Here is a 25687-nt window from a genome sequence, read left to right as displayed (position 1 = left end):
AAACTCCTCTGAGGAATCTAGCTATGGAAAGAGAAGAAGGTGGTATTTTGAGGGAGCCATAGGTAGGGTTTTGTTTTTTTTTTTTTTTTTTTTTTTTTTTTTTTTTTTTTTTACTTTTACTTTACTTGGGCATGCTTTAGCCAATGGGAAGAAGCCATTAGATAAGGAAAGCTTGGAAGTGAAAGAATGGGAAGTATGAATGGATCCATGCCCAGGACTGTAACAAGAGCTAAACCTTGACCACAGAATGCTCACTTCTTCGGTGGACCAAGGAGTGAGTGTGAATGTGGATAGTAAATGTGTACTGCTATGGGGTAAGGAATGAGGAAGTTTCTTCCTGACAGCCTAAATTTTCTCAGTGAAAGTTCAAGGACAGGGAAATTTCAAAATAGCAATTGTGAACAACAGGGGATAAATTGATCCAGGACCAATGAAGACCTCAAAAGTTTGCTAAGATAAATGAGTAAATGATTGGTCTAAATGATGTAAACCTGAATGCAGGATGAAGTTATAATGTCATCAGATAAAGTTGGAAAGTTAGGAGGTGTCTATGGAATTTGGTGTTTATATAGGCAGAAGGGAGCATGGGAAGTTCTTTGTTTTGTTTTAGTAATCTCTACACCTAACGTGGGGCTTGAACTCACAGCTCTGAGATCAAGAGTCTCATGCTGTACTGACTGAGCCAGCTAGGTGCCTTCATCAAAGATTTTTGAGTAATGGAGAGATGAAGAGAACATAAGACTTTTGGGGGAGTAAGTGGGGGCATGGAGAAGTACCAATGGTCACAAAAATAATAATCTACGTGATAGATAGGGATGTGCCTTATTTTGAGGGTAGAGATTACAAAACTAAGAGTCGCTGAGGAGCTAGATCCTATAAGACTAGTGGTGATGCCAACAGGTGAATTAAGGGATGGTTAGTTCCTTTCCCCAAACTCACTCACCTCCCATCCTAATCACCCTAAATATACACTCTAAGTTAAAACAGGGTGCTTTCTATGCAAATACTGGTTTGACATAAACTGCCTCGTCCTATCCAGACTTAAAACGCCACACTTAAACGTCTCCTTGTATAGACATACGCTGCATACACTCCCACTGCATAGAGCTTAGAGGCTACTCAGATCTAGGAAATAAAAGACAGAGAGTCTGAGATAAGTCAAGAAATTTTAACTGGCTTTACTGGGTGGATGTTGTGATGCTATTGACCAAGAAAGAGAATGTGAGAGACCATGTTTGTGAAGGAAAATGATGAATTTTAGGTCCCAGGATGATCTATGTGGATTTGGGCCATTGGGGTTGAGAATGTGAGTCTGAAGCTTGGGAGGTGGGGCTGGGCCTCATTGTACAGATGCAGGCGCCATCTGTATGGATCTGTTGTGAAACAGCGGGGTCCCAGGAGAGTGGTGTGTAAGAAAAACTGGGAAGAGATCCTTGAGGAATGCTCTTTGAGAGGGCATGCAGAGGTGGGAAGGAGTGTCAGAAAGGAAAAGGAGAAAATGCCAGAGAAGTGGAGAATGAACAGAAGACCACAGCTCCTGACAGCCCAGATTGGACAGTCACACTAAGGAAGAAATAGTTGAAGATAATGGCAGAGGATCTTTTCCTTGTACAAAACATATCACGTCTCTTCTTGAAGACTGATTTTTAATTTACTGTTTGGTCTACAAAATGGTCCCTCTTTTAACATAACTTATGGGAAAAAAAAAAAACAATTTAGAGTTACTCTGAATCCCCCCCAACTTTGTAGTTTCATGATCGACCTCTCAAAAGCTGTGATGACTTTTGTGCAGAGCCGTTCTGTCCGGTGCTTCGGTCTATACTAAAATGCTATTTGAGTTCTGTTTGACTTTCAAATGTCCTGGTCTCTGTCGTAGTAGAGCTGGTCCTCACACAGAGAGCCAACTCCCAACAGGTTGTTCTGGGTCTGCATTTGAGTAGAGACGTTACAGTGCTCCTTTTCTGACTGCGACACATTCTGTGAATATGTACCCCAGTCTCTATCACCAAAGGGCTCCTGTGCTCCTACTGAACTGGTTTCATTTGGAGGCTCTTGTAACAACGGCCCCTGGCTCCTGGAACTGTTTTCAGTATAATCCCTCTCTTCTCTTTCACACTGAAGAGCTGGCTCGTCACCACAGGACTGTAACAATAGAGTTTGGCTTATAACCTTCCTGGAATCATAGTCCTCAAGAGGACGGATCAACCCCTCATTTGCATCAGTGTCTATCGGGTGGGAATTCATGTTGACCCCTTCAGGATTTTGTGGTGAGGGTCTTAAGTTTTCACCTGTAGTGACCTTGAGAGGAGTATCATTTTGAGCTGTGTTTCTCCCCTGAATGCAAGGTTCGTATTTGTAAATATCTGAGTCTCTTTCATGACAGTCACTCTTATCAGAATCTGAGGGAGCTTCAGGAGAACATGATGGTTTTTGTGGTAAGACACCTACACTGAAAAATTCTAAGTCTCTAAGTGAGCACTGCCACTCTACTGCCTCAGATTGGAGAGCTGTGGCATAATCATAAGTGACCTTGCCTGCGATCTCGTCCCTGAGGGGACTATTGCCTGGTGATCCAGGCAAGGTCAAGGCATCCTCAACTGTACGAGTGTTAGAGGCACTTTCCAGATGAGTCTCGTATAAACCAGAGTCTGGTCCAAAAATGAGAGGTTTTTCAAAACGATCCTCCTGATTCTCACATTTCCCCAGAATCTTCTGGAAAGTGCTGTAGGCCTCAGGATCCTCTAATGATGTAACATTGTCCTTCCTCACCCCTGAGTCCTTGTCCTCTGGGGGCCCGCTGGCCCTGTGGCTCTCTTCGCCATGTGCCTCTTCTTCGGTCACATTTCTTTCATCATCTGAACTTGAACTGAGGGTAAATAAAGACCCTTCATCAGAATCGTAGTTGCTGTCCAGCTCGCACCGAGGGTCACAAGGAGCATGTTTCTGCTCTGGTTCCGTGTTAGCGGGCGTGACACGCAGGTCACGGCCCCATCCCGGAGGAAGGACTGGTGGGGATGGGTTCATCTCTCCTGGGTCACTGAGTGTGACCTCGCTGGAGCAGGCGGGAAGCCCCTCCTCAGCACTGGCCCTCGTGAGCCTCTGCTGCTGTGTGTCCAGCAGATTCGTGTAAACGCTCACTTGCATTTCCTCCGAAAACTCCGAAGGTAACCATTCGGTGTCCCCTCTTTTCTCGTTCTCTGCAGTCCTCTGTGCTTTCGTACATGCTTGCATTTTAGAGAGAGAAGCTGTCATTCCTTGTGAGAGTGGTGCGTTGAATTCATCCGAATCACTATGAATTGATCCAGAGACAGTTAGCAATCTGCCAGCTGCCGCAGGAACACCCACTGAGTGCTCGCTGAGAGAATCTTCCTGGGCCACCGTCGCATAATTTATTTCTCCAAAAACATCTTTCTGGTAGATGTGATCCTGTCCTGCAGGAGTTGGTTCCTTATGATCGGCATTTGTCTGTCCTCGGAGAGTGGAGCAGGCCTCGCTGTCACTCAGAAGTACGTCATCCTTTCCACTCCCAGGGCCACTGTGGTCCCCGCACGGTCCCCTGCTCTGCCGGCTGCCAGAAAGAATTCTGTCGGGGAGGGCAGCAGCATCGGGGCCTGCAGGGGTCTGCTTCTCACGGAGGGGCAGGTCTGTCCTCAGGCCCTGGGTGTTGCCTGCAGCTTCGATGTCCATACAGAAGCCCTCGTTGGAGTACGCGTTATCTGAACTGGGCCTTTTGTGTCCGCACCTCTGTTGCCACAGTCTGTCCAGGAAAGGCCTGGCAAAAGCCCCCAGGCAGAAAGCCACGAAGAACGTGATGAACACCGCCAGGCACACCGCCAGGGTGAGGTCCTGGGAAGCCTCCTCCTTTACGGGGCTCCTGACCCATCTCGGCAGCCGGCTCCGCTTCTCACTGGGGTGGGTGCCGGCAGGGTCCTTGCTCCCCGGGGTGGAAAAGTGCTCGGATGGTCCCTCCTGGGGCCGCTCGGCTCTGCCTGCTATGAGGCTTTTCATATGATTCATAGTAACGAGAGGAAGGCGGGTGTCCCTGGAAATTCTTTGGGGAGTCCACCGGTAGGCCTCCTCGTTCCCTGCAAGTGGGGTGGGGGAAACGCACAGTGAGTGGACACTGAAGGAGGGCTCTGGTGGCTTCAGAAGCTTGCGTGAGTCCTCCTCAGTGCCCTATCTAACTACATCTGAAGCGTATAAGCAGCCTTACTGATGGATCAGGCAACTGTCTAATGCCAATAGGATGTCTGCGGCTCCCTGCGCTTGTGCACGTGGCTGTCTGGCTTAGGTCTGCTACTCGTAGGCCCAGGAGGCTGGGTGTTTCTTAGACTTCTTGCCCGACTGCTGCCCAGGGGAGGAAAGAAGCCAGACTTGAGGGGACAGCTGCGTCGCTCCTCCTTCCTCCGCATCCTCCCCTGCCACACATTTCCGAGAACGTTCCATCAGGGCCCTGCAAGGCCTGCCCTGGCTCTGCCCACGTGCACCATTATCTTTCCCACGGCTAACGTTAAGACTTCTCTGTGGTCTTCGTGGATTTCTTCTAAACCTGGTAAGCACGGCCTTGCTTGTCCTTTAGTGCAGCCGTGAACAGAACAGAGCCCAGGGCTCACTGAAAAACACTTCCCATCCCACAACCAGGAGGGGTTTGGGATCTTTAGCCAAGATAGTTAATGGCAAAAAAAGGTTTTCAGAATGCTCAACTCTAGTAATGTGGTCTAGCATTTGGGGAAAGTGTCAGGGAACAAATCAAAGAAAAGTATATTTTTGAAATATGTATGTTTTGTTTATCTATAGGAATATCTTTTCAGAGGGTTAGGAAGTATTTTATTTTATTTTATTTTATTTTATTTTAATTCCGGTATAGTTAACATACAGTGTTATTTTCAGGGGCAAGCACTTTAAATAATCATGTTTCACATTTTAAAAGTTCGTTCTTTGATCAAATATTTGTTAAGAATTGGGATAAAAATGCGACATTTTGGGGCTTTCTCTTCTGGTGAAATTTCTGTTTTTGACCAAATCTAATTGTTTCTGAGCTATTTAAACTAGGTTTCTTTGACCCTGTGAAGAAAATTATTCATGAAGTGAGAGAAATAGGTAGCAGTGATGATTCTGTGACACAGTGTGTGGCTGACTTAATGCCATAATCAACATTTTTGCTTTAGGGAGACTGTCACCGTTTCAAATGAGACTAAATTTTTCATGGACTTTTTTTTTTTTTTTTTTTTTTTCAGTTCGGCTGGAACATTTCAGGAAAAAGAGGCACCACTGACTTACCTACAGACTGGCTGCAAATTATATTCCATGTTTTCCTCCAGGATTCAGAAATGAAATTTTGGAAGGCTGCCACACTATGGTCACACTGCCATCGATTATCAGCCAAGTCCACCTCCAGATGGGGAAATTCTAGAGCAATGAGCATCATTGGCAGGATGGTGGTGAGAACATTGTTGCTGAGGTCTACAACCTGCTTGAGAAGGAACAAATTTAGAACAGTCTGTGAATAAAAGACATTTGGAGACAAAATAAACAATACAGATATTGCGTACATTGGTATGGAGACAATATGAATTTTGTACTGATGTGAGAGTTAGAGAATACTGGGTTTAAATTTCTGTTCTGCCCCTAGCAACTCTATCAGCCTCAGCAAACTGTTCACTTTTTAGGAACCTACCCCCTAGGGTTGTTGTAAGGATTAAATGAATGTGAAAGCTTTAAGTATTGTGCCTACCTATATTAGATGCCTAATCATTTTCCCTTTCTTCTCTACTATGATTTGAACTATTAGATAAAACTTAGACTTCCTGTTGTTATCAAGGTCTAGAATTAGATACTAGATCTAGAATTTCTAGAAGCACTGTGATCTTGAAAGTGACAGAAGATGCTGGATGATGAGTGCATAGAACACAGAACTGTGGTTGACCAGAAGTAGCAAAGAGATCTTTTGCATCAACTATTATCTCAAGGGTAGTAGTACATTTCCCTGCATCCATGGATACCTAGTATACACAAGATGACTAATTTTTCTAGTTTGATCAGAAATGAAGGGGAGAGACGCCGGGGTGGCTCAGTCGGTTAAGCGTCTGACTCTTGATTTTGGCTCAGGCCGTGATATCACAGTTTGTGAGACAGAGCCCCACGTCGGGCTCTGTGCTGTGAGCACAGAGCCTGCTTGGGATCCTCTCTCCCAATCTCTCTGCCCCTCCCCTGCTCCCACGTGTTCTCTCTCAAAATAAATAAACATTAAAAAAAAAAAAGAAAAGAAAAGAAATGAAGGGGAACCTGGGAAACAAAAAGGATTCGGTGGCTCTAGAAACACAGAGCCAGATCTGCTGAAGTTGGATATGGCCGTGACACGATACGGCAGGAAGAGCAGTTGGGTGTAGCTCTAGCTACTATTGGCCGAGTGCTGCTGGGTACCAGGCCTTCCATCAGGCGCTTCACATGCATTATCTCCAATCCTCCCCAAAGCTTCCTCAGAGGAGGAAACTGGGCTAGGTCACACAGTACTTACCACCTAGCCCCTGCTACTAGGGCCTGGTACATGGCAGGTACTCAGTAAATAATGGAGAAAGCAATGAATGAATGAAATGGCAGAGTTGAGAGCTGATCTAGCCCCACAGCCGTGCGCCTTCCACTCTGGAAACGCTCTCTCAGAGCCTGATCTCCCACTGCACTGGAGTGCAGGGCTGGGTGGGTGGGGGGAGGCAGCGGGAGGCAGAGGTGGGGCTTGAGGAGGCGCAGGTAGTCATTAGAAGAACAGAAAATCGTAAAAGAGAAAATGCAAACCTTGCTGGAAGGAAAAAAAAAAAAAAAAGGAAAGTGGGCCATGGATGAAAGCCAGAGAGACTGAATGTTATCCAGGTCAATTGTTTTCTAAACATCAGGGGAAAAAAACAGCACTGATATCTTGGGCTATATAAATTCCTAAGACCACTACAGGTAGAATCGGAATTCTCCCTGAACTTAGGTAGTGAGGGCAACCTTTCCAGTGTTGAGTAACCAAGCAGTCTTGACTCCCAAGGGAAGGTTGCCAAAAATAGGAAGTAGGAGACCAGGAGGGGGATAGGGAGAAAATTAAACCACTTTGCTTGGCCCGGCCTGGCCTGGGACCAATAGCTTTCTTCTGTACCCCTCCTCAGCAACAGAGTGAAATCCTCTGATGGTTTTCAGCTGGTTACTTTCTTTTTAGTGCATTATCTACATTTTTGTCACCCTAGCATCTTATTATATTACAAATCATGGGACTGAAAACAAAACTGAAGCAAGGACAGAAAACGAATCAAATGATTCAGGAGGAGTAATTTCTGAGAAAAGATGAAAGCAGAACAGTCCAATTTGGCTAAAGAAAGAAGCCATCCACCAACATCTGAAAGGGGTGTACGTTACAGAAAGATTGGGAGGCACCTAATATAGCTCCACAAATCACTGCATCTAGGAAGAACGGGAAAGATACAGAATGCTAATCTGAAATGTCAGTTTACATAGATCTCATTCTATCTAAACACGATGATGACTGTATGCTTTGAAAAATCTATCTGGCTTCTGGAAAGATGCCCTCACGGGAAAACACATAGCATAGTGCAAGTATTAAATACATCTCCTGAAAAAGAAGAAAACATCTATTTTAATATTCAGCTTTCTGGTACCAAATATATCCATCGAGTTCCAAAATCAGTTTTTAGAGTTCTTGCCAAACACGGAGAAGGGATAATGGAGAAGGAGAAATTGTATGATTCTGGGCAGGTCAGGTGAAGCAAGAATTACAGAGGATTGAAAACATTTCTGGGGCTGGTTTTTAGTTGGCCTGTAGCATCTGTTGCATGCGAGCTACGGAACACTAATGAAGCACAGCAAAAATGCACAGGAGATAAAAACAGACATAGGGCAATTACATACACAAATACACTTATAATCAGTATCCAGTGTGTTAAACGAGGTTCCCAGGCAATCTGGCAACCTATTTGTGGTGAATCGGGGAGCACTTTCTCATCTGCTCTGATCAATACTGTGGCAAAGATGGTCCCCAGCGATCGTGCCTCCTGGTATTCACACCCTTGAGTGGTCTCCTCCCCTAGAGCGTGGGCAGGGCCTGTAACTTGGTTCTAAGCAACAGAATATGGCAAAAGCAATGTGATGTCACTCCCATAATCACATTGTATTAGATTGTAATGTTTTTCTTGCTGGCAGGCTCTGTCCTTCAGGCTCTAAAGCAAGTTGCTATGCTGTGAACTGCTCTATGGAGAGGCCCCCATGGCATGGAACTGAGGGGAGGCTTCGGCTGACAGCCGGTAAGGAATTGTTCAACAGCTCACAGGAACTGAGTCTTGTCAACAACCACATGAGCTTGGAAGTGAATTCATCTCCAGCTGGACCTTCAGGTGAGCTTCCAACCCTAGCCAACACCTTGACTGCAGCCTCTTGAAGTAGCCTTAGCAAAGGACAAGGGACCCTGCCTGGCTTCCTGACCCCGCAAGTTATGAGATAATGTGGGGTTTGGGACTGCTAAATTGGTAGTAATTGTTACACAGCAATAGGTAACTAATACACCTGTTCATGATCATCTACTTATTCATTGCTTTGCTCGACAAGTGTTTTAAAATATGTGTTGTGAATTAGACATATGCAAAGCACTAGAAAACAAAATAGATTATGGCGTATGTCCTCAAGGAGCGTAAGGATTATGGGGAGGTAGGCATTAACAACTAACCATCCCTAAAACTAAATGATGATTTCTGTTGTGATGAATGCAATAAGGAAAAAGCATAGCATATTATAAGTGTATATAAATGGGCAACTAATTCAATCTGGAGGCCCCGGGAAGGCTTCCTTGAGGAAGTGACATTGGAGGGATTCATAAGAGTTAGCTCTTCCAAAGGATCAGCAAGTGGGGAGGCCTTAGTGTGAAGACAGAAGGAGTGCAGTGAGCAAGGGGAGAGTGGTTTGCAATGAGGCTGGAGAGGCAGGCGGGGGCTAAGCTCTTGTTGCGAAAGCTTAGGAGGGGTTCTAACAAGAAGTGGCACAAGCAGATTTGTATGTTAAACTAGTGGGATACCGTGGCCACTTTAGAATTTCTATATGTAGTCTATGATTATAAAGAGCTTGGGGCGCCTGGATGGCTCAGTCGGCCAAGCATCTGACTCTTGATTTTGGCTCAGGTCGCTATCTCGTGGTTCGTAAGATCAAGCCCCGCATCAGGCTCTGCACTGACAGTGCGGAGCCTGCTTGGGGTTTTCCCTCTCTCTCTCTCAAAATAAATAAATAAACATTAAAAAAGAGAGCTTGCTATATTCCAAATACTGTTCAAAGCACTTTATGTGCATTCAAACATTTAATTCTCACAACATTCTATGAGAAAGGAATGAAGTCATCTCTGTTTTTTCAAATGAGAAAACTGAGGCACGGAGACATTGGGTCACTTGCCTAAGATTGTGGGGCTGCAAAGTGGCAGAGCTTCGGTTTCAACTCAGGCAGCTGACCCCAGGGTCCACTCACCTCACCACCACTTTACTGGTCTCCCTTCAATAGTGGAGGGACTTGGGGGACCCTGGTTGAAAGGGGGCAGTTGGAAATTTGTCTTGCAGCAATACTTGAATAACACTTGTCATAAAATTGAGAAAAATCAGCTATGGTGCTGCTGTCTAATCTGACGGCCACTAACCACCCATGTGGCTTTAGAGCACTGACCTGTGACTAGTTAAATTGGGATATGGGTGTGAATAATATACACCAGGGTTTAACAATGTGAAATAGCTCATTAATAATTTTTATATTGATTACATAACTTTATATTTGTAAAAAATAATATTTGGGTATACCGGGTTAAAAAATATTTTACCAGGGGCACCTGGGTGGCTCAGTCAGTTGAGCGTCCAGCTTCGGCTCAGGTCACGATCTCGCGGTTCGTGGGTTCGAGCCCCGCGTCGGGTGCTGTGCTGACAGCTCAGAGCCTGGAGCCTGTTTTGGATTTTGTGTCTCCGTCTCTCTGCCCCTCCCCCACTCACGCTCTGTCTCTCTCTCAAAAATAAACATAAAAAAAATTTTTTTTAAATAATAAAAATATGCATTACCAAACGAAATTCACCTACTTATTTTTACCTTCTGAATCTAGTGACTAGAGCCTCTAAAACTGCATACCTGGCTCACAGTGTGTTTCTCTCGAACGATGCTGGCCTACATGAAGAGTGAGGGTGACAGAGGATACGGGGCACTAAGTCTCTTCCTGAGACATCGCTAGATGTCACACTGGAGGCCCCTCAGCCTCTCTAAAGGAGTACTGTGGGAGGATTTTACAATATCCCTCAGAGAAGAGGGAGGTGGAGGACAGTGCTTGGGGAAGGGACGGAAGCTGCCGGGCCCAGAGCAGGGCTTTGGGATGCTTCCCCCTCCCAGCTGTCAGTTCTTCAGTGAGATTCATTGCAAAGTGCCTGAGAGACAGGTGTTCTGGCTCCAAAATGTGACGTAGAGACTCCAGGATGGATGGGTCTAACGTGCAGAACAGTATGTGGCATGTGGTAAGTAATGTACAAGCATGAGCTGTTGTTACTATCATTTTTGTATTTAGTGCCTAGCTTGGGTTTGGAAGCAACAGTGTCACAGGCCTTCAGGGCCCCATGTCATCCTGGGTTGCTGACATCTCAGCATTGACCAGCGTGGCTCAGGGGAACCTCCCCAAGTGCTCCAGATTGCACAAGACCCCAGTGGCCTTTGACCCACCTTGCAGCTCAGGGAGGGGGCCTCGATTATAACTCCAATTTAATTTCTTGCCAGCTGGTAAGTGGTAACTTGGAACTGGGTTTAGTTTGATTTAGAAAAATAATGTGCCAATTCTTGGTGCTGGGTAATATGTTTGAATAACACTCATGTCCATGACTGAGGCATTTGATTTAAAAAAAAAATGTTTTAAATTAATCTTTAATCTTTATTTTTGAGGGAGAGAGAGACAGAGTGAGAGCAGAGGAGGAACAGAGAGAGGGAGATGCAGAATCCGAAACAGGCTCCAGGCTCCGAGCTCCCAACGTGGGGCTCGAACCCACAAACCGTGAGATCATGATCTGAGCCGAAGTCAGATGCTTAAATAGACTTATCCTTTTTGACTAACAGCCAGTACTCCTGGGTATGGGGAATATTTCAATAGAAATATTCTTCTAATGTAATTGCCCATATGGCTACATATTGGAATACTCTAAAAGTCATTTTATAACCTGTAACTTCTTGAGGTCCTTGAAGGCTCCTGGATGAATTCTGAATATTTTGTTGCTCTTTAAGTTGAGGTTCTCCAGCCGTAGGCAGTTACGAAAGTCAGACAAACCTATCTGTGATATCCCATTGAACGACAGGTCCAAACTCTGTAATGACTTCAGTTTCCACAGTCCTGTTAAAAATAAAAAGCAAATTAAAATATAAATGGGTGATATTTACTGTCGCATTGTTTATCATGGTGAAAAAGTGGAGTCACCCTACGTGGTTCTCAGTGGAGAGGTGGCTGGACAAAGCACGGTACAACTGTACCCCAACATACTGTTCCGTCTGAAAGAGAAGGGGGGACCGAGGGAGCGGGAGGGGAAAGGTCAAGTTGCAGAGCAGCAGAGAGTAGGATTCCAACATTCTTGGGGAAAAAGCCACATGCAAACCAGATACATATGTTCTGAGCAAGCAGAGAAAAAGCCCAGGAAGGAGATGAACCAAACGATCAGTACTAGGAACACTCCAGAGGTATTGTTGATACTATGAACATTACTAGGCATTCATGTATGTTTCATAGGTAGTAAGTTGTAGCTAGATTTTGTTTTCTGACAAAATAATCTAACTGGGTTTTGGTCTCTGTCTTTGTATTTCACTTGACTCCAGAGAGTAACCAGGAGGCCCATTTGGTCCAGAAAATAAAGGCGGAGAAGGAGGTGCCTGTCCTCGCAGACTTCCAAATTCGATTACTCGTCTGAGTCTCATAAGGCAGCCCTTCATTTTTACGTTTCCTTCCACTCTGTTCTCACATGTACTTTGAGTCTTTAACCAACCACTACCTAATAGAGCAGGCTGGTTCAATTCCAGAAGGGTTTGTTCCTCTGTACTGTCTGCAAGGACCTCGTAATCAGACTGACCATGCAGAGAGAGGATGACCTACTTCAAATAGCTGTCCATCCATGTTATCATATGTTCACATCAGCCATACAGGTGAAATAAGAGATCAGGAGGACAGCTCAATCAAAACATTAAGAGCAAGGCACATAGTGCTGAGGACAAATAGAGCATAGAGCCCTTGTGTCTGACTGAGTGATAAGACATACAAGAAAAAGTTTCCAGTTATACAGGCAGCTACATCCTCACCATCCTACTATAAAAGTAACTGTTATTTGTCCATCAGCCTCTCCATTAGGTGACCAGTCCCTTCAGGGCAGAATTCACATCTTTGTGAACTCCTGCCATGCCTGGAATATAATATGTATTCAATAAGCCAGAGATTACGGTGTTTGACCTCAGAGATTTAAAAATTATTGAACTAACAATAAAGATGCAATACAAAAATTTGCATTTCTAGCTTCTCTTGAAAAAGCTGAAGTTCCAACTGGCACAAGACAGTGTTTGGTGAGAGCCAAATGAGGGCTGCCTGCTTTAGATGGGGCAGACACTTACAGAAGATGATTTCTTTGTACTCATGCCTCTATTAAAACCGGGAAAACAAAGGATAGGTCAAGAAGCTGCCTGTTTAAAAAAAAAAAAACAAATGGGAGAGAACCAAGGCTGATATTCAGCTGGCAGATGCTACTAAGAAGTGCTTCCATATTGGTTTGTAAATAATGATTGCAGAGCTCTCCTGTGATGCCACATGACCCTAGGCACCTCAGTGAGTCCCCTCCCCTGCAATGTCCACCCCCCACCAAAGCAGGACTCTGCTCCATCACGATGGCCAGGAGGCATGCAACTGGAAAGCCCAGGCTACAGTCCAGTTGTTAAGTATTTTGAATATAACCCCTGGAAAAAAATAAGTTTCTTCGTGGAGTGAAGAATATTCCTACACATTTTCATTTACAAACATATGGGTCTGCGAGAAAAAAAAATGCAGCATAAGACACCAATATGAAAGCAACTATAGTTTCCTTAACATTGTCATGACGCTTACCTGGCCTATATATGGATGTGAGCCCATAGTTCCCTATAGTAACTCACTGCTTAACTGAATTGAACGTGTACCCTAGGAGTCCAGTGGAGGGAAGAAATCATTGTAAAACTCCTATGTAATTGTACACTCTCTTTATGCCCTAAGCATGTCACAAACATGTCCTTTTGAGCCTCATAAAGCCCTGGGAGCTGTTACCGTCTTGTAAATGACAAAACCTAGGCGCAGTGAAGTTAGGAACTTGCCTAATGTCATAGTAGGTGGAGCTGTGGAGCTCGGATTGAAACTCAGATCTCGTAACCATTACTGTTTAACCATGGACACTTCATAAAAAAAAAAAAAAAAAAAAAAAGACACGGGCAGGCCCATGTTTAAAGAAAAAATATGTAGTGGCAAATGAATGGCAATACTAGCACAAAGATCAGGGGAAATTAAATGAAAGAATACTGTTGTAAGTTTCTTGTGTTATAGGCAAGTGGTATAATACCACATAAAAAACAGACTGTGATGTTAGGATGTATATCAAAAACCCCAAAGCAACCCCTAAAACAGCACAGCAACAGCAAAGAATTATGGCTAGAAAGCAGATAAAGAGGATTAATTTCAAAAATACACCATTAATGCAAAATAGGCAAAGGGAAAAGGGGGAACTAAGAATAGAAGGAACAAATGGAAAAAAATATAAATATGATAGGCATAAATAATAGTCTAAAAACACCAATTAAAAGGCAGAGATACTCCGTTTGGATAAAAATTCAAGGGTCAACTGTATGATTCCTACAAGAAACCCACTTTAACTATGAAAACATGAATAGGATACATGTTAAAGGATGGAAAAAATAGTCTTTCCTGCAAATGGCACTGGAATAATTGCATATCTTTAAAACTTCTATATGCTATTCATACTATGTACAAAAATTAACCCAGACTATTTTAAAACTATCATAAACCTAGCTGTGAAACCTATATTTAAACCTACATGTAAATAGATCATAAACTTAAAATGTAAAAAAGTAAAGTTATAAAACTTCTAGAAGAAAATATAGGGGAAATATCTTTGTGACTTTGGATTAGGCAAAGATATCTTAGATATGACACCAAAACACAATTTATATGCTAACAGATGAACTGTACTTCCCCCAAATTAAAAATTCTGCTCTTTGAAAGACATTGTTAAAATAATAAATACTCAAGCCACAGACTGGGAGAAAATATTTGCAAATCACGTATCTGTGAAAAGTCTTATATCCAGTATATATAAAGAACACTAAAAGCTTAATAGTTAATTAGTATGGCTGAAATTAAAAAGATTGACCATACTTCGTGTGGGTAAGGATGTAGGACAACTGAAATTCTTACATAATGCTAGTGGGAATTTAAAATGACACTGTGACTTCATACAACACTGGCAATTTCTTCAAAAGTTAAACATCTACTTAACATACAAATCAGCCATTCTATGCCTAGGTTATTTTCCCAAGAGAAATGAAAGCATATATTGGCCACAAAGACTTTGTTTCATTATTCTTTTAACATCAATAGAAACAGTAGTGATGATCCCTCTTTTACGTCTGAGACTGGCCATTTGTGTCTTATTTTTTTTCTTGGTTAGCTTGGCTAGAGGATTATCAATTTTATTTATCTTTTCAAAGAAACACATTTTGGTTTTGTGGATTTTAACTGTTTTAAATTTCATTGATTTCTGCTGCAATTTCTATTATTTCTTTTCTTCTGCTTGCTTTAGGTTTACATTGATCTCATTTCTTTAATTTCCCTAGGTGGAAAGTCACATTATTGATTTTAGACTTTTCTTCCAATGGGTGGTTTTAATGCTATAAATTTCCCTCTAGCCACTGCTTTTGCCACATCCCACATATTTTGATAAGTGCATTTTCATTTCACTTAGCTTAAAATATTTTCAAATCCTTCTTGAGACTTCTTCTGTGATACATGTCTTATCTAGAAATGTGTTGTTTAGTTTCCAGAGATTTGAGGGTTTTGCAGCTTTCTGTTACTGATTTCTAGTTTAATTCCATTGTAATCTGAGAGTATATTTTGCAAAGTATACACATACACAAACACACTCTATATAGAGTAACACTATACACACACACACACACACACACACACATACACAATGGACAATTATTCAGACATCAAAAAGAATGAAATCTTGCCATTTTCAATGACATGGATGGAACTAGAGTGTATTATGCTAAGCAAAATAAGTCAGTCAGAGAAAGACAAATACCATATGATTTCACTTAATATGTGGAGTTTAGGAAGTACGATTTCTGTTTATTCAAGTTTGTTACGATGGGTTTTATGGACCAGAATATGGTCTGTCTTGGTAAATGTTTCGTAGAAGCTTGAAAAAAATGTGTATTCTACTGTTGTTGGAGGGAGTATTGTATACATGTCAATTAGATCAAGTTGATTGGTGGTGATATTCAAGTCAACTGCATCCTCATTGATTACTTGCCTGCTTAATCTATCAATTGACAGGCGAGTGTTGGAAGTCTCCAGCTACAGCAGATTTGTCTATTTTTCTTTTCAGTTGTCAGTTTTTTCCTCATATATTTGATTCTCTGTTAGGTGCATTCATGTTTAAAGTTATTATGTCTTCTTCAAAAATTGGCCCCTTTATCCCCTTTATGTAGTGCTTGATCCCTGATAATTTTCCTTATGCTCAAGTCTCCTTTGTCTAAAATTAATGTACCTCCTCTACTTTTCTTTTGACTAGTGTTTATCTAATGCTTTATCTTTCTCCAACCCTTTAGCTAGCATCTTTATTTATAATAGCTAACAAAGATAGCCTAAGTGTCCACTGACCGGTAAACGCATATCCACACAATGGAATTCTGTCACTGAAAAGGAATGAACTTTTAATACATACAACACCATGGATGAATCTCAAAATAATTATGCTGAATGCAAGAAGCTATACCCAAAATAAAAGTACATATCATAGGATTGCATTAATATAAAATTCTAGAAAATGTAAACAAATCTATAGTGTGAGAAAGGGGATCAGTGGCTACTTGGGCAGAGGAGAGAGGATGAGTAGGAAAGATAGATTATGAAGAGACACGAGGAAACTTTTGGGTGTGATGGATAATTCCTTATCTTGATAGTGGTGATGGTCTCGCAGATCAGGGTGGTTCAGAAAGTCAGAGGACGGATCAAAAGAGTGCTCAGAACATGGAGAAGCAGGAGGCTCCAACAATGTCTAGACTTACAGAAGCCTGAGCAGCGGGGACAAGATTGTTGATGAGTGCTCTGAACTTCACATAAACTCTGAACTTTTGCAGAAAGAGAAGGGAAATCACCCTCAGTTACCCATTGTGCCTCAAATCACAGAAGTGACCATCATAGCAAAGACTGGGATGGGAAATAGAATTAGAGCCTCAAGGTGATCAAAAGGCACTAGAGGGGTACTGCCATTTTTGAGCACCTATTGTGTCCCAGGGACTGAGAAATATTTTACATACACCATCACTCTGTGTGTTCAAGTATTTACAAACACCATCTCTAACCCTCGCATCCTCCCTGTATATGCCATTATCTTCAGTTAAAAATAAGAACCAAGCAGTTTTTCATAGCTTAAGTGACTTGTTTAAGGTCAATTAACAGAAGTCTAATACTTATGTTAATTAATACAAGAAGTATAGAAGCATAGAAGAGTATAAGAGTAAATAAGAAGGGTGGGACCAGAACATCCTAAGCATAAGGGGGGGGTGTGGGGATTTTGAAGGCAGAGAGTTACGAGGATACCCCCTTATTTGATTCCCTTCATAATATCAAGCTAAGATCCCCAAGAGGAAGGAAAACTTCTGTAGATGGGAATTAAGACTGTTGAGTTCAGTTATGCCTCCTACGTGAAGAATTTCCACCTACTTCCAATTTTAGAGAATTAAGGTTTAATTTTATGGAAAGAACTAGTGCGGGTCCTATAAATGACTTTGTTTGTTTAGGGTCTCCCAAGACAGAGTTGGGAAATTTGAGTAAACTCCAAGATACTTGGCTGTGAAATTATGGAAAGAGCCTAAAATGCCCATCAACTGATGAATGGATAAAGGTGTGGCTTATATATACAATGAAATACTACTTGGCAACAAGAAAGAATGAAATCATGCCATTTGCAGCAACATGGATGGAACTGGAGGGTATTATGCTGAGTGAAATAAGTCAGTCAGCAAAAGATAGATACCATATGTTTTCACTCATATATGGATCTTGAGAAACTTGACAAAAGACCATGGGGGAAGGGAAAGGGGAAAAATAGTTACAAACAGAGAGGGAGGCAAACCATAAGAGACTCTTAAATACAGAAAGCAAACTGAGGGTTGATGGGGGGTGGGGAAGAGGGGAAAGTAGGTGATGGGCATTGAGGAGGGCATTTGTTGGGATGAGCACTAGGTGTTGTATGTAAGCCAATTTGACAATAAATTATATTAAAAAAATAAGATACTTGTCTGTGTTTCTTGATGGGGGAAAATATGTTCTTTTAAAAATTTAGCATGTGAATCAATGTTGAGGGGATGCTCAGGTGAATGAAAGAGGCTGAGAAGTACATTCATGGCTGGGGCTTGGACATCAGAGGGTAGATTCCATGTTTCAGGAGGCTAGAGTCAAACACTGGGAAGAAAATATGGAGGCACTTTTGTGGGGATGGAATTATTTATTGAACTGCTTTCTGATGATCACATAAGCCATGGGAGCCAGGAATCTGATTAGCCTTTGCATTTAAGAAGCCAGAGGTGTTTTATTATTTCTAAGAAATTATTTCAGTGTCTATTAGAAGCAAGACCACAGAAGGTATGCCCAGACATTAAATTGCCTTAGAAACATTCCTTTGGACTATCAACCTCTTTAAATGCTCTCCTAAGAGTGATAACTTGATAATGTAAAACAATGATATTCAGGGGTTATTGCTTTGAGTTCAAAGAGTATTAAGAATTGGAAGAGTCTGGAATGGTCCTAGACAGGTACTGATTTATAAGGTCAGCCCTCAATGTGGTCTATTTTATATACATGAGCCAAAGACCTTGCCCTCTTAGCTTAATGAGATACATTTCATTTTGTTATTTTAGAACCCGACTTGGTTTTGAGAATACAGCTTGTTGGTATTTCCATAATCCAATAACAATCAGCAGGCAATATTCAATTCCCTAAAAATTAAAAGAGTACTAGGGTTGCTTGGGTGGCTCAGTAGGTTAAGCATCTGACTTCAGCTCAGGTTACAATCTCACGATTCATGAGTTCGAGCCCCTTGTCAGGATCTGTGCTGACAGCTCAGAGTCTGGAGCCTGCTTCGGATTCTGTTTCTTCCTCTCTCTCTGCCCTTCTCTCAGTCAGGCTCTCTCTGTCTCTCAAAACTAAACAAACATTTAAAAAAATTTAAAAGAATACAACATACTTTTGTTTTTACCAAACAAATTTTTAGTGTGTTAATGTCAGGCTGTCAAATCTGGTCAACCTAATTGGAATCCCAGTAAAATGTTGGCCCTTAGACATTTCCAGGCACTCCAGTCACGTGATGAAGGTGGGATAGTATAACTGGAGATTGATTCCACTGTTGTAAATGTTTTAAAACTGATTTTTCTGTTATTAATGCTGCATTCCAAAAATATAGGAGGAAGGTGGCATCATTAGTAAGGTTAAAGTCACGGCTAGCTACTGTTTTGTAAATTGCATTGGCTGGCACCTCCTCTGGGTGTTTTTCCCAACATGAAGCTTGTGGGTGACATCACATGTGATTCTGAAGATAGGCGATCAGTTGACACTGGGTTAGTCAGTGTCCGAAGGTGGGCTTTCCTGAAAGCAACTTTTCATTGGTTCTATAAACTGTCACCATTTTAAGTCGTGAGGCATGATTTATAAAAGTACGCATGTGTTACAGGCCAGTTGCTTGATTGCTACTTTCTGAGAACCTCTAATTTATTATTCTTTTAGATGAGTGCAAGCACTTATATAAATAGTTAAACACAAATGATTCTCTGCTTGTGAATTATAGTGGGCTAGGGGTTCCATCTACTACAATAGTTATTTAACATTTCAAAAGATAGCTTGAGATTTAGACAAAACGGAATTTATAATTACAATTTGTTTCTAAATAGACTGCTATTCTCAACTTGTGCCAAGAGAGTAAAAATAACTAATATTTGCAAAGCACTTTACAAGTATACAAAGGACTTTTCACACACTTTAATAGCTACCATTTATTATGCCAAATACCATGTTAAGTTAGGTTCTGGAAATACATTTTTTCCTTTACTAATCCTCACAACAATTCTATGAGTAAATTACATTATCCAGATGTTACCTTTAAAAAAAGTTTTTTTTTTTTTTTTTTTTTTTTTAACGTAGGGCTCAAACTTACAACCCCAGGATCAAGAGCAGCATGCTCTACTGAGTCAGCCAGGCACCCCCAAATGTTACCTTTAAATAGGGTTAAACAAAGGAATAAAAAAAAAGGGGAGGTCAGAAATAGAATGGTACTCTAGGAAGCACCTCTCATTTACCAGCTTTTTCTCCCCAAGATAGGATTTCAAAATCAGAGTCAGTAAACCACAGTTACAGAATCCCAGAACAGCAAAAGGATGTTACAGGGGACTCAACTGAAATGTATGATGATTATGGGAAAATAATTCAAATCACACAATGCTATGGATAAAAGAACTCTGAATTATATCCAGTTAGATTCAGGGCTTACATTGGTCTTCCATCATCTATTGGTTTCATTAATCTCTCTATGGTTGCATTTGCTAGACTTCTAATAGAAACTCAGATACAGGATTTGCTCATTTCACATTTTTCCCTCCTTTGCAAGTTTAATATTTTTCCTGGTATTTTGGGAGGCAGAAATTGAACTTGGAAAACAAAGATGGGCTGTATGTGCATCTTACAGGGGTGTTGGGTCCTAAATGGAATTGTATTCCCTCCAACCTCTAATTAGCTCTGGGGAATTTGTCCGCCTTAAGGAGATATGTTCAGTGGTGGGGTAATATTTTGAGATATTAATCTTTTATCTCTATTTCTCTCTTTCCATTTCTCCCCATTCAAGCAGAAGGTAGGTTCTGACCCCAGGGAGTCACAGTGGGGGGCAGAAAGTAGAGGAGTCTACAAGTCTTCCTGGTTTTTGTTTTCTAAAGGCCTAAACCTTTAGAGGAAAAGAATTTCTAGATCTAGATAGAGGTTGTTGAGTGTGTGTGTTTTTTTAAGTCTATTTATTTATTTATTTTGAGAGAGAGTGAGAGCGGGGAGGGGCAGAGAGAGGGACAGAGAATCCCAAGCAGGCTCCATGCTGTCAGTACAGAGCCTGATGCAGGGCTTGAACTCACAAACTGTGAGGTCATGACCTGAACTGAAATCAAGAGTTGGACGTTCAACCGACTGAGCCACCCAGGTGCCCCTAGACAGAGGGTTTAAAAAAAATAAAAAGTGGGAAGAATCTTCTCCAAACTGAAAAATTTTAATGTTCTCTGCCTGACAGGAGTAAGGGATACACACATACACACACACACACATACACACTCATGTACACACACACACACATATGCACAAACACACACACAGATACTTTGATGCCTTGTCTGAGTAGAAGATTCTAGATAGAGCTGTGGTACAAATTTGGAGAAAGGCAGAGGAAAGCCCATGAAAGACTGATGTCAAGTGCAAGTATCTCTATATCCCACCCTCAACTGAATGGGGGCTCAGAATCAGAAATTATGTTGACTTATAGACAATAGAAGGTTAGTACAATTGAATTTGTGGGGTTGAAATTCACATATACCATACTAGCTAAAAAATATGCTATATCATATGGATATATGTAGCTATAATGATGATCAAAGAGTTATAGCAAGCAAAATGGAAATAGTCTAAATATTGTTTGATCGATCCAATTATAACATATGTACATATAAAAGCTATTCAGTTATTTAAAATATTATTTTTGAGATTCCTTAATTATATAAAGATGTTCAAAATATACTGTGATATGAAAATATGAATTATTAAATATTATGCAAAGTATGATCCAACTTTGAAAGCAAAATATCTATAGACACATAAAGAAAGACCTTAATATATACAGTTGGCCCTTGAACTATACAGGATTTAGGGGTATTGACCCCCAGCACAGTAAAAAGTTTATATATAACTTTGACTCCCCCCAAACTACTAAAAGCCTGTCATTGACTGGAAGCCTTACCCATAAAAGAAAGTCAAATAGGGGTGCCTGGGTGGCTCGTCGGTTAAGCATCAGACTTCAGCTCAGGTCATGATCTCACAGTTTGTGGGTTCAAGCACCGCGTCGGGCTCTGTGTTGACAGCTCAGAGCCTGGAGCCTGCTTCGGATTCTGTGTCTCCCTCTCTCTCTGCCCCTCCCCACTCACACTCTGTCTCTCTCTCGGTCTCAAAAATAAAACATTAAAAAAATTTTTTTTTAAAGTCAAATAATATTTTGTATATGTATTATATACTATATTCCTACAATAAAGTAATATTGAGAAAACGTTATTAAGAAAGCCATAAAAAAGAAAAGATATACAGTACTCTACTGTATTTATATATTTAAAAAATCCATGTATAGGTGGGCCTGCATACTTCAAACTGCATTGTTCAAGGATCAACTGTGTTACACGAGGGTCTTCAGTTTAAAAAATTTTTAATTCCTAATGCTCTACAAATAATAGGTTTTTTAAAAATAATAATACAAAAAATTATAAAATAAGGTGCAATTAGTTTATACTTTACACTGAAAATCCTGCAAATTGTTTTTATGGAAAAGCTTAGGGAAAGGAGACTCCTTCCCCTTCTTACACAATTCTGTTGATATGGTGCCTGGGATAATCATTCCTTCACTTGCCAGGCTATTATTTTCAAAATGATGCTTAAAACAGACCAGAAGCTGGAGAAAGAGCAAATCAATGAAATATGAAAGAATTGAAAATAAGAAAAATTAAATATGCATAATTTGGGATGGAGGAAAAAAATGACAATATCCTTACACTTTCTTTTTTAGTATAGCGTCTCATATAAAGTAAGTACTTAGCAAACAGTGACCAAGCCTAAAAACAAACAAGGAAAGGAAATTGTTTTAGCACTCTTGAATATAAAAAATGGCAAAGGAAGCTAGGGATTATGAATCTGACACATTTTCTTATTAAAACATTGGTGATTCCTTAAAGAGCTCCAATGTGTAGACTACTGAATGTCAGAATGGATGAAAATTTATTATAACAGCAGGATATGTGGAGTATCCTGTTAGAAACCAGGATGAAGAATTCTGATTTTGATCTGAATCAGAAACTGTACATATTGATTATATAACATCAGCATATTTCTAGTCTACATTTGGAGGGCAACTAGACAAGCAGAAAATGTATTCTAAGAAAAGAAAAATTATAAATATGGCAACATACTTAATTTGAATTGTGCTAAATATTGAAAGTATATGAACTAGTTATTCCTTAGTGCTTTTCTATATTAAGTAACATGTATATGATAAAGTAATTTAAAAACCTGATTATTTAGCACTTAAATAGTTCCTAGTATCTCTCGACAAATCTACATCACATTAATGTAAGTTATAATAATGGGAGATTAAATTGCATTCACTATGAATTCCACATATTATAACTTGAAATTCCACTAAGGAACTCATTTATTTGTTCTGATAAAATTGGTTTACTTTCAGCTATTTCCTCAAATCTGAAAACCACCATGGAATTCCAATGGGCATAAAACATGAACTCTCCACATACTCATTGTTTCTTGGGCTAGTCCATCTTTTAAAATTGTACTTACCCTTGGGAATGTCACGGAGTTTGTTTCTTCGAAGAATTAACAGCTGTAGAAATGCAAGCCCACGTCTCAAGCTGCGTCTGCGGCGTTTCTGCCGTGGTGACTTAGGACTGGGTACATCCAACCAGACGGAGCAGAGGGAACTGTTGCTGAGGTTTAGTATTTCCAAAGCATGGAAGTGTGCAAGGGGGCTTATGGTTATTTTTGAAAAGAGATTGTTACTGAGGTCCAGATGTTTTATATTGCAGTCTCCTTTTTTCATGGGGGACTGTAAGAGAGCCCTAAAGAAACGGGCACTTGTATCCCCTGTGGCCGCTGTCTGTGGTCTGTCCACAGGTGTATCATGCACTCCAGTAAAAGAACAATTTGTCAGAATATATCCCTTCCGTTGGCACTCAGAATTGAATGAAATACTGCTTTTCCTTGATGGGTTTGCCATTGTTCCAGTAAAATAAAGACCTATTAGCATTGTTATGGCTCTGAAATGCAGGTTTTTCATAATGCCTAGAGAAGGGAAAATGAATTGACTTATTCAAAATAACGTATGTAAAAATTAACAGTGAATAAACAGAAAATTCAATTTTCAATTTAAGATTTAGGAAAATTATCTTGCCTTGATTGCCAATTTAAGTGAAGGATTTCTTAGAAATTGGGGCATTAAAAAGACAGCTAAAAACATGTTATAGTTATAGTCTACAATTACATTTATGTGACATCTTAAAGTAAGAACTCCCCTGATTTTTCAGAAAATACATATTCACTTGGGCCTCACCTCTGTGTCTGCTTTTCCAGGAACATTCAGCCTGCGGTTTTCTTCGGAGTGAGGGAAACCTACCAAGATTAAAGACTTCTGTTTTCTTGTTGGTCATTAGTACTGAGCAAAGTCTATTACGCTTATCTACAACCTGTAATCAGCTATGTGGTTTATTATGTGAGTAACAAGCCATCCGGTTACACTAAACTGTGAACTGTATGGATGGAAAGTTCAACTCACAAAGGAGACTCTTGATTTTTTATTTTTTTGATATGAAATTTATTGTCAAGCTGGTTTCCATACAACACCCAGTGTTCATCCCAACAGGTGCCTTCCTCAATACCCATCACCCACTTTCCCCTCCCTCCCACCTATCAACCCTCAGTTTATTCTCAGTTTTTAAGAGTCTCTTATGGTTTGCTTCCCTCCCTTTTTTTCCCCCTTCCCCTCCCCATGGTCTTCTGTTAAGTTTCTCAGGATCCACATAGACTCTTGATTTTTTAGCATTAAATTTTTTATAACTTTTCAAATTCTTTTGAAATTATTTAGATGCAACATAAACAAAATGGGTTATAAAAAGGATGTTCTGCATCAGAACCACGAAGATGTAATAAGATATAGAAACATACGTATCTTTTTCACCAAAGATTGAGAAGAAACTGAAAATTTCAAAATAAGCCTCTACAAATTACAATGGCCAAATGTATGCACAAAAATATTTTAAAGAAAATGGGATAGTAAACTCCTCAAAAGACTGTATGCTCCCAGAAGGTCCATGTTTCTTTCTCTCTCTCTCCCTCTCTCAATTCACAAAAGAAACTCTTGCTTGATTTTTTTAAGGACTAGAAGAACTACATATATAAATCTCTCCCTGCTGTCCCCCAAGTTTTATATTTTCAATAGTCTGTCATCTGTCACTATGTTGTTTGGATGAGTAAGTGCATGGAGTGAAATTTAACATGTAACTTTTAAACTTTAGTTTTATACAAGGTCAATTCTCCTACTTTTGAAGGGCACCTATATCCAGGTACACATGGCCACGAAGCGTAAAGGTGCCCTACAGCATGGAGGAGTGATTTATTTTTATAACGTGCCTCTCAGACAATACCAGAACTTGAATTAATCTGTACAGCCAGAAAGATATTTCTGTATTCAAAGCTGCAGTCATTGTAAATACAATTGTATACCAAGTTAATGTAACAATATGAACAATAAAAAAAATTTAGTCATTATTCACAGGCACATTACTTGAGAAACATGTGATTGAAAAATACTTATGGGGGCGTAAGTTAGATTTTCATTGACCTGGTTCCTTCAAAGTTGAAGAGATTTATATACTAATAGATTTGAATTCAAAAAAAAAGCTAGATAAGGATAATTTTAGGTCTTAAAGTGAAAGATGCTAATTTATAAAGAAAAATTATATATACTACAAACTTCTATGTATTAGGTAAGGAACCACAGTGAACTCCAGAAAAACTTTCCGACGAAACTGGACACAATTAGGTAAAATGTCAGTCTTTAAATGGACACATTCAAGGCTAAGTATGAGGAAGCAGTTAGAGATACTGGGTGTGTCAGAGGGTGAGAGAGGGAGAAGACAGTAGAAGAAACAAAGTACAACAGAAACCAAAGAGGCAATTCTTAAAAAAAGAAGTGAAAACAATTAAAAGACAAAAGCAGAAGGTAGTTGTAGGAGGAAGGTGTAGGAGGAAGGCAACAACGGTAACAGTTTCTAAGGCATACCTTGTGGTTCTTAGGTAGTGTGCCAACAGTCTTCTATCTGGATCTAGCCAGGTGGGGATTTAGACCTGAGCCTTTGAGGCTCCACCCATCTGCCTTTGGAGCCTGTCTGCCCACCCCGTGGCAAACCTTCGCCCTTTCATCCTTCAGGCTCTGGCCTCTTGCCACAGTGACAGGGCACATATTCCCCTGGAACACTGAGGGAGGAGCCACTCGAGAGACATTCTGCAATGCACAGAGGGTAGGACTGTCCAGACAGG

The 25687-nt window shown here is 40.7% G+C and overlaps 1 protein-coding gene across 1 annotated transcript; it reads right to left on the bottom strand.

Moving 5' to 3' along the window:
• Window positions 1-1671: 1671 nt before the first annotated feature.
• LRRC66 (leucine rich repeat containing 66) lies at window positions 1672-25555 on the bottom strand. The gene is made up of 6 exons (XM_007075899.3): window positions 25431-25555; window positions 23703-23761; window positions 22934-23434; window positions 11208-11377; window positions 5281-5470; window positions 1672-4085 (listed from the first exon to the last, which is right to left on the bottom strand). The coding sequence occupies exons 3-6, from the start codon at window positions 23427-23429 to the stop codon at window positions 1852-1854; spliced, it is 3090 nt and encodes a 1029-aa protein (XP_007075961.3). The 5' UTR covers window positions 23430-23434; window positions 23703-23761; window positions 25431-25555; the 3' UTR covers window positions 1672-1851.
• Between the last annotated feature and the right edge of the window lie 132 nt (window positions 25556-25687).

The sequence above is a fragment of the Panthera tigris genome, chromosome B1 (genome assembly GCF_018350195.1).
Source record: "Panthera tigris isolate Pti1 chromosome B1, P.tigris_Pti1_mat1.1, whole genome shotgun sequence".
In the NCBI taxonomy this organism is placed as follows: domain Eukaryota; kingdom Metazoa; phylum Chordata; class Mammalia; order Carnivora; family Felidae; genus Panthera; species Panthera tigris.
This window is presented reverse-complemented; position numbering and strand designations above follow the sequence as displayed.